A 10,340-nucleotide genomic window follows, 5' to 3' on the forward strand; every position below is an offset into this window, starting at 1 on the left:
ACAAGAAGCCGTAAAATGATAATTTTACATGCCACATGCATCGTGATATACAAATGATTTAGATTGAAGTGCAAAGTGTAGTTTTTTTATGAGGTATACTCTTGTCCTTTTTTATTTTTATCAGGTCTTGAGCAAGGCCAAGACTGCAATGCGGAGGATGTTGCCCAAGAAGTGCTACTTGCTTGGGTTGCAGAAGCTTACCCTTATTCTGGATCACAATCATGAAGCCCTTGCCAGATTAGCTTCATGCTTGCTCAACAGTTCTCCAAACCTCAAGGACCTTGAAATCATGGTACGTAAGCCCCGGGGTGAAAAAAGTAACCCACTCTCTAAAACACACTTGTTCCCAGCCCTAACTATCCTTTTGTGTTCATAGGATCCTCTTGATATCCGCTACTCTGATCACTTAGCTGCAGAGTTCTGGGAGAAGCATATAACTGCGGGTTGCATCCTGAATCACCTGTCAGTTGTCGCCTTCTACATGCGTGAGACGCTCTTCGAAGGCTACCCTCGCACCAGCCTTTGTCAGTTCCTGGTGATGAACGCTAGGGCTCTCAAAAGAATGAGCATTAAGTATCATTGCTCACTGTACGAGACCGAACATGTCGCAACCGTGCTTGAAGCAGTTCAAAGTGAACTGCATCTCTGGCCGGGGGCTTCTCCGGATGTGCTGCTGGAGTTGTCTGAGGTTGATTGCATCCGATCGATCTATGAAGTCTGGAGGATCCAATGAATGCCTCTCTATGTGAAGTCTGGCCTCTGGATTGGCTCTTGCAACAAGTATTTTGCCCAGTTAGTACTACTATGTAGTACGGGACCTGTTGGAATGAGACTATCCTCCAGAGGCGCTGTCCTCTTATGGTAAAACCTGGCCCCAGGAGGAGACCAGGCATCTATGGATTTCTGGAGCAATTGTCTGCAATTCTGGTTGCTGGTTTATGTAATCCTATTTGCTTTGGGACTCGTCAAAGATTTAGCATGGATTGGTCTCTGAGTTGTTCCGATGGCCGTGATATGCTGATATACCATACCTGATGGTACTATGCACCGGCCGTTCTTTTCTGATATTTGATCAGGTGTGGCAACTTGAGACGGGTTGATTCATGAACATCTTCTCTTCTGCTGAAACACCTAGGCTTCTGCCTTCTCGATAATAATGTGTACTCCCGAATTCATCCTCAATTCCACATGCATTCGAGAACTTCTAATCATAAGAAGATGCAGAGTTTTTTTTTCTCTTTTGCTGAAACTGAGAATTCCTCAACCTGCATAGACTCTCTATTGATTTGCGGAAACTGATAATTTCTTTCTGTCCAACAGTTTACAGTTGCAATTGCGTTGAAGAGATTTAACAAGGTCTATCTACACCCTCCGTTCCCGTTCCCCCAAACGAAAAAGAAAATCGAATTTTGGAATTAATCTGAACATGCATTTATCAGATTCGTTTCTGGACGATCTGAGGCTCACTGATTGAGCACCATACCGTCGCACTGGCAGGCTGCTCAGCTCAGCTCAGAAGCATCTCATTTGGCCCAACACTATTCACACGCCGAGCAGCCCATCTCAGCTAACACCAGTGGGCCAATCCTCCTCGCTAATTCGCTATAGAAAAGAGCGCGCCTTTAGCACCCGATTCTGGCGGGAAAACGCGGCCGACGTCATCAACAAAACCGTTCCCACTTCCTCGAATCCCCAAACCGAACACCGGCGACGAAGAGGGCAAGGCCCTCTCCTCCTCCGCAAGCCCATGCCGCGGCCGCGGACGCGGACGCGGACGCGGTGGATCGGCTCAACGCGCTCGATGACGGCATCCTCGATCGGCTGCCGCTCCGCGACGCGGCGACCACGGCCGCGCTCTCCCGCCGCTGGCCCCGCGTCTTCGCCACGCATTGTGGAGAAAACGTGGGGGCTGGGGGGTCTTTAGACTCCCTAATGGACCATTAGAGCCCTCGTAATATCTCCCTAAAATTCTAATCCACATATCTATGAGAGGACGGTTAAGATAGATTTTGTCTGACACTATTATAAGGCCCAAAAAATCCCCACCCAACCCTAAATCTCCCTCAACCGCTCTTGTCGCAGAGGTGCAGAGAGAGGCGGAGACGCGGAGTGGCAAGGGGGCAGGGGCGGCACCGCGGGTGGCGGCTACAGTTGGCAGACGAGCACGACTGCACGACGCTCTAGGCGGAGCGGCGACGAGTCAATTTAGTTTAGCCCCTACTGTAATTTTATCCTAGCTCTACCACTGTTGCCACGCTCCCCCGCATACCCCTCAAGCCTGCCACCTTCAACCACCACGACTTCCTCGATGAAGGTGACGAGTACTACCACGAGGACGCCAAGTGCTAGATGCACTCCCTCGCCTACGTCCTCAACCGCCGCGCGGCGCCGATCGCCACGTTCGAGGTCCATTTCAAGCACATGGGCTTGTACGACCGTTGGTTCCTCGACTTCTTCCGCGAGCTGTATGGGAGCGGCGGCCTCCTAGAGCTCAAGATCAGGAATACCAAGTGCACCGAATGCTACGCGCTGCCAACCCCGGTGTACAACTGCAAAGACGCTCACCTCGCTGGAGCTCTGCAACTGGCAGATCCACGTGCCCGGGAGAGTCACCGGCCTGAGCGCCATGCGGTCGCTTGTGCTCCGCAACGTGGTCGCGACGAACGCCGATCTCCGTCGCATGATCTCACTTTTCCGCGACATGGAGCATCTGGAGATCATGTACATCCACAAGGCCCGGAATATCGTCAACCGCTGTTCCCGGACGAACTAGCAAAGGAGGGCCTCACACTCCCCCGCTAAAGGAGTTTACCCTCCGACAATGCCAAATAGTGGGATAAGAAATATAATTTATTACTGCAGTGTATAGAAATGCATTGTTGCAGCTCTCATCATGAGATTTGCAACTTTTGTTTACTTAGTTATCATAAAAGATGAGAGAGAAGAGCAGTAGGCTATAGATTTGTAGTTAGCTGTAGTACGAACTCCAAGATGTATGTGTGCATGGTAGGTGGGACCATATATTAATTGTGTAGTATATGTTTATATGCAACTATTATATAAATTGGCTATAAAATTGACTATAAATGATTTGGAGCTGGTAGTTGAATATACTATCAAACTTACTCTTAGGAGAAAAGAGGAAGTAGAGATAAATAATATATTTTATTCTATACGGGTAGTCTATATGTTTATGGGTGACTTCTGCTCTTGTTATAGGTTAACTTAAGTGGCTGAATGAAATATTATATTGGTTATTGACTAGTTTTACGCTACGTCGTGATGCCCTAATTAAAGAACACCAAGACCAAAGACATCAAAACATCTATCATTCTAAAATTAATCTTCATTGATCAAGGTGTTCTATCATTTTGTGTCCAACAAAAATTAATTCACACTTTTAATGTTGTATGGATCGAATCAATAGAGATTAATCTTGATGGGTTGCATATAGGTCATTCCACGATACACATTTAATATTTGCACAAATAAAAAAAGGACTCTGTTAGATGATAATGATTTAAGAAAATCTAAAAAATATTAGAAGATCATCAAACTGAACGGTTCCATCGTTTCGTTAATTCGGGACATATTTATAAACAAAAAATAATCTGTGAATAAAAATTTTATATACGTGTTATTAGAGATCTAAAAGCAAAGGTTGAAACATAAACTTCGATGAAAAAACTAAAAAATCACCTTCAAATTTAAGGTTGGAAATTCAAATTTTAATTGATAAGTATAAGCATAATAAAAAAAATGAAAATGTTTAATTTAGATGTGATAATTAACTATTTGACACCGGACTCAATACATATGGATCTAGTACGTGTTATTGACATATGATATATGAGTGATAAATAGTTTAGGCTGTGTTTAATTTCACGCTAAAATTGAAAGTTCGAAGAAAAAAGTTGGAAGTTTATGTATGTAGGAAGGTTTTGATGTGATGAAAAAGTTAGAAGTTTGAAGAAAAAGTTGGTAACTAAATGACCGAGAAGATGAGGTCCTGAGATGGAGGAAGAAATAACCAAGAAGATGAGGTCCTGAGATGGAGGAAGAAATAACCAATTTAGATACAAACTTTTTCTTCAAACTTCTAACTTTTCCATCACATTAAATTTTTCTACACACATAAACTTCCAACTTTTTTATCACATTGTTCTAATTTCAACTAAATTTTTAATTTTAGCGTGTACTCCCTCCGTCCCAAAATAAGTGTAGTTTTGCACTATTCACGTTCAACGTTTGACCGTTCGTCTTATTTGAATTTTTTTATGATTAGTATTTTTATTGCTATTAGATGATAAAACATGAATAATACTTTATGTGTGACTAAATATTTGTAAATTTTTTACAAATTTTTCAAATAAGACGGACGGTCAAACGTTGGACACGGATATCCATGGCTGCACTTATTTTAGGACGGAGGTAGTACTAGACATACCCTTTAATATAGCACGGTCAATACAGTATGTGAAGAAATTGTTGATGTGATCACACATCGTGTTTTGCAGCAGTGCAGCCTGTCTGTGCGACTGTGCCTGCCTAAAAAGGAGAGAAATTGGAAAGAGCGCACTTCTGCGCAATCTGGCGGGAACCTCTGTCAACAGCAAAACCATTTTCCCCGTTCCCCACTACCCGGTCGCCCAGTCCGCAGTCGCACCTCACGCCTCTGATCTGTGTCCTCCATGGAGCAAGCTCCAACCGAGGCGAAGAAGGCAAGGTCCTCCGAGTCTTCTCCGCAAGCCCACGCCGACGATGTGGACCGGCTCAGCGCGCTTGACGACGCCTCCCTCCACGCCATCCTCTACTGCATGCCGCTCCGCGACGCGGCGGTCACGACCGCGCTCTCCCGCCGCTGGCGCCGCGTCTTCCCCACGCTCCCTTGCCTCTACATCGACTCGGCCACCTTCAACGGCCGCGACTACGTCGCCGACTCCCTCGGCGATGACTACTGCGAGGACCCAGATCGATGGGTCGAAGCCCTGGACTGCATCGTCGGCAGCCGCGCCGCTCCGGTTGCCGTCTTCGATGTCGAGGCCGACGTCATGTTCACGGAGGAAGGCTGGTTCCACGACGTCATCCGCGTGCTCTGCCGGAGCGGCGGGCTCTTGAAGCTCAGGATCTGGAACACCCGCCTAACCAGCTGCTACCTGCTGCCTTCGCCGGTGTACGCCTGCGAGACCCTCGTCTCCCTGGAGCTCTTCTCCTGCCGGCTGCGGGTGCCGGACAGGCTCACCGGCCTGCGCGCCCTGCAGTCGCTCGTGCTCCAGGACGTGGTCGCCACGGACGGCGACCTCCAGCGCATGCTCTCCCGGTGCGAGGCCATGAAGCGGCTGGTGATGGAAGACATCCGCAAGGCGCGGAACATCGTCATAGACGCGCCTAGCCTCGAGTATCTGCAGATCCATTCGTACCGCCCGCTTCGCGTCTCGGTGAAGGCGCCGAAGCTGCGCTTGGCAAGGCTGAGCCTCTGCTACGGCTGCGCCGAGCTTTCTTGGAGCTTCCACGACAACGAGGAAACAGATGGAGACTACTCGATTGCTGAGATCCAGGAGATGTTTGATTTTGTGGCGATGGAAAAGAAGGAGCACAAGCGCACGGACGAGATTAGGAATATGGTGACGTTTTTCTGTGGAATCCGAGCAGCCAAGGAGCTCCGGTTGGACCTGCCGCGTGAATATTCCAAGGTCAGTGTGTTTCCCTGACTAGATTTAAAGAACTGAACACCAACAAGGTTTTATGAAAGGATTAGAGCAAAGCAAACACTCAAATAAAGATTGTTTATGATCTCACCCAAATTTCTAACTTTAGCCACCTTCATTTTAAGATTTTCCCGGAGTAACTCAGCGAAATAGTGGCTGGACATTTTCTTTAATTTCTTTAGCAATAGCGGTGGAAGGTTCAGGGAGGAAATTCAACAGCCATATCTTACATCCAGCGGCTTTAAAAGCTAATTGAAATGACTAAACTCGTTATTGTTACCACCAAATATTTTTTTTTTGCTTCCAAATTATAAACAGCTCTACATTTCCAAAGGGGTTCCTTTAGTCAGGTGATGTTTCGATACTCAAAATATTCCAAGCTTCGCGTTTTGAGATTTCTCATCTTTGTATTGAAAAGGTGGGATCAGCATTTACCTGAAAGCTTGTAGCAGAACACAAATTCAAATATCCACCAATCAGACAAATGAAAACTGGGGAGCTATTACAACAAAGGTATTCAACCAGCCAACCAGGAAAACCTTCCCTAAAAAAGGGGAAACCCGATAACTAATCTGAAAAATAGCGGTAACCTATCCAAAACCAAAGCACCCACTAGCAAGTTCAGCTCGCGAGAAGTGATCTATTCTGATTGAAAACCCTGCGTTCCACTCTTTTCATACCAACCAAGCAACTAAGATGACCTGAATCAAATCCCTTCCTCCCTCCTTTATGACGATAACGGTGTAAACCACCATGCATCAAACAACACTAAGGCTTCGTTCGTATGTGGGAGTTGGGCAGTTGGCTGCTCATTTTGGAAGTTGGGAACCTGGTCACCGTACATGCATTGTAGCACTTACTGTGGATGCAAACGGGTTGTGATGACGTCGACGGCGCCGTTTGGTTGCCGACATTTTCTGTCCGACGCAGGCGTTACGGCGCAGCTTGCTCGACCGGTGTAGCGGAGTAAATGCATAGCAACAAATGCTACACGCACATGCGACAACACACTTGGGTTGTAATGCAATGAGAAAAAATAAGTAATGAAATTAAACTTTCAATTAATTTCATTGATTTTATATGCTTCAATTTCTTAAACCATTTCATTAGTATGAGGTATTTGTTAAGAAATTATTTTTGATAAGATTTGATGAGTTATACCAATATATCGAGAAGAAAATGATTATTTTCGTTGCCGGAAATATTAATAGGGTGACAATTACGAAGAAATGATTTGTCAAACAATTCACACAAAAATGAGTGAATCAAATTTATGTCATCAGTTTATGTCAACAGTTTGACAAATCATTTCTTCGTAATTGTCACCCTAGTAATATTTCCGGCAACGAAAATAATCATTTTCTTCTCGATATATTGGTAGAACTCATCAAATCTTATCAAAAATAATTTCTTAACAAATACCTCATACTAATGAAATGGTTTAAGATTTTACATCGCACAATTACGAAATTGAAGCCATATAAAATCGATGAAATTAAATGAAAGTTTAATTTCATTACTCATTTTTTTCTCATTGCATTACAACCCGAGTGTGTTGCCGCATGTGCGTGTAGCATTTGCTGCCGTGCATTTACTCTGCTGCACTGGTTGCGCAAGCCGCGCCGTGACGCCTGCGTCGGATGGAAAATGTCGGCAGCCAAACGGCGCCGTCCACGCCATCCTAGCCCGTCTGCATCCACAGTAAGTGCTACAATGCTTGTACAGTGACCAAGTTCCCAACTTCCAAAATGAGCAGCCAACTCCCACATATGAACGAAGTCTAAGCATTCTCCCAAGTGATAATTTCTTTTATTAATGTCTATAAATTGAGTGAAAATAACTAGAAATTTACATAATGGTTGTGATCTGCAAACTTAATTAGATAGGCTACGTACAAATCGATGTCCATGGAAAATGTTCAGTCATGCCTACTTGTGTGCTCATTACAATAGATCTTGTACCCTTTTTTATGTTTCAAGCATTTGTATTTGATTTGGAGGCATTGATTCACTTTTGTTGATCATCCCTAACAATGAATATGAAATATAACCTATTTCAAAAAATTAATAAATGCAACATATATTTAATTATTGTGCATTATCATATACTCCCTCCGTTTCATATTGTAAGTCGTTTTGACTTTTTTCCTAGTAAATTTTTTTTAGGTTTGACTAAGTTTATAGAAAAAATTAGGAACATTTATGGTACAAAATTAGCTTCATTAAATGTAATAGTGAATATATTTTGATAGTATGTTTGTTTTATGTTGAAAAAGTTACTATATTTTTCTACAAACTTGGTCAAACTTAAACAAGTTTAACTAAGAAAAAAAGTCAAAACGATTTATAATATGAAACGGAGGACATTGTAAAACACATGTAGCTGATTACGTATAAATTGCTAAATTTCTGTATTGATCCATATACATGGCTAATCGTGATGCGACAATTTAGAAATGTAATATTCTTGATTAGCTACGTTGTTTTCATCACAAAGAATGAATAGAACCAACAATGATAGTTTTACCTCTTTTAGATACTGGAAACAGATATTACACCCCCAGCTTCTGCATAGAATTATTCAATAGGAAAAGGATTTGTTGGACATACCCCCAACATACTCAGAAAACGAAACAGCCTGTGGGACACATTTAGCCATAAAATGATAATTTTACATGCTACGTGCACCGTGATATACAAATGATTTAGATTGAAGTGCAAAGTGTAGTTTTTTCCGTAAAACACAAGGTATACTCTTCTTGTCCTTTTGCATTTTAATCAGGTCTTGAGCAAGACCAAGATTGCAGTGCCAAGGATGTTGCCCAAGAAGTGCTGCTTACTTGGGTTGCAGAAGCTTACCCTTGCTCTGGACCACAATCATGAAGCCCTTGCCAGATTAGTTTCATGCTTGCTCAACAGTTCCCCAAACCTCAAGGATCTTGAAATCATGGTACGTGCTGTTGCATTTTAATCCCAAGGCCCATTAAAAATAATCCACTCTCAAAAACACATTTTTATCCAGCCCTAATTATCTTTCCCCTTTTGTGTTCATAGGATCCTTTTGATATCCGCTACTCTGGTCACTTAGCTACAGAGTTTTGGGAGAAGCATATAACTGCGGATTGCATCCAAAATCACCTGTCAGTTGTCACCTTCTACATGCGCGAGTCGCTCTTTGGAGGCTACCCTCGCATCGGCCTTTGTCAGTTCCTGGTGATGAACGCGAGGGCCCTCAAAAGAATGAGCATTAAGTATCATCGCTCGCTGTACAAGACTGAACATGTCGCAACCGTGCTTGAAGCAGTTCAAAGTGAACTGCGTCTCTGGCCGAGGGCTTCTCCGGATGTGCAGCTGGAGTTATCTGAGATTGATTGCATCCCATCGATCTGAACTTCCAATGAATCCCATCGATTATGAGGTACGGTTCTTCTAACAACCGTATACAATGGAAGTCTGGCGTCTGGATTGGCTCTTGCAACAAGTATTTTGCAACAGTTAGTACTACTATGTAATGGGACCTGTTGGAATGAGACTATCATTTTCTTCCGTAGAATTCGCTAGACAACTGCATCTGGCTGTAACAAGCAGATTGCTCTTATATGTAGAGGCGTTGTCCTCTTATGGTAAAACCTGACCCCAGGAGGAGACCAGGCATCTATGGATTTCTGGAGCAATTGTCTGCAATTCTTGTTGCTCGTTTATGTAATCCTATTTGCTTTGGGACTCGTCAAAGATTGAGCATGGATTGGTCTCTGAGTTGTTCCGATGGCCGTGATATTGCTGATATACCATACCTGATGGTACTATGCGGCGGCCATTCTTTTCTGATATTTGATCAGGCGTGCCAACTTCATGAACATCTTCTCTTCTGCTGAAACACCTTCTAGGCTTCTGCCTTCTCGATAAGAAGATGCAGAGTTTTTTCCTCTTTTGCTAAAACTGAGAATTTCCTCAACCTGCATAGACTTCTCTATTGATTTGCTGAGCGAGAATTTCTTTCTGCCCAACAGTTGCAATGGCATTGAAGAGATTTAACAAGAACTACTCAACTGCGTACACCCTCCGTTCCCGTCCCACCAAAAAAAATGGAAATCGATTTTTGGAATGAATCTGGACCTACATTTATCCTATCCAGATTTGCTTCTGGAGGATCTGAGGCTCACTGATCGAGCACCGTACCGTCGCACTGGCAGGCTGCTCAGCTCAGCTCGGCTCAGAAGCATCTCATTTGGCCCAACACTATTCACACGCCGAGCAGCCCATCTCAGCTAACACCAGTGGGCCAAGCCTCCTCGCTGGCGGGAAAACGCGGCCGACGTCATCAACAAAACCGTTCCCATTTCCTCGAATCCCCGAACCGAACACACGCCTCTCTAATTTCGGATCTCTCCCATCCATGGAGCAACCAACACCGGCGACGATCTGTTTCCTTGTAGATGCTCTCACATCGTAGCACAATCCAGATGTTCAGATCAGTCACTTTGCTTTTGTGAGATGATGAGTAGGACTATCATTTATTTTTTCATCGTAAACGGTAGTGCACTGAAGATATGCTCCAAATTCATTCAAGTGTTTTTTTATCGGAACACGAACTAGTGATGATTTTTATGGTACTCTATACTAAGTATATACT

At 43.9% G+C, this 10,340-nt stretch overlaps 1 protein-coding gene across 1 annotated transcript; it reads left to right on the top strand.

Moving 5' to 3' along the window:
* Positions 1-4,643: 4,643 nt before the first annotated feature.
* LOC136354977 (FBD-associated F-box protein At5g60610-like) lies at positions 4,644-9,439 on the top strand. The gene is made up of 3 exons (XM_066306899.1): positions 4,644-5,693; positions 8,490-8,657; positions 8,762-9,439. The coding sequence occupies exons 1-3, from the start codon at positions 4,692-4,694 to the stop codon at positions 9,095-9,097; spliced, it is 1,506 nt and encodes a 501-aa protein (XP_066162996.1). The 5' UTR covers positions 4,644-4,691; the 3' UTR covers positions 9,098-9,439.
* The last annotated feature ends 901 nt before the right edge of the window (positions 9,440-10,340 follow it).

This window comes from Oryza sativa, chromosome 1 (assembly GCF_034140825.1).
Source record: "Oryza sativa Japonica Group chromosome 1, ASM3414082v1".
Lineage (NCBI taxonomy): Eukaryota > Viridiplantae > Streptophyta > Magnoliopsida > Poales > Poaceae > Oryza > Oryza sativa.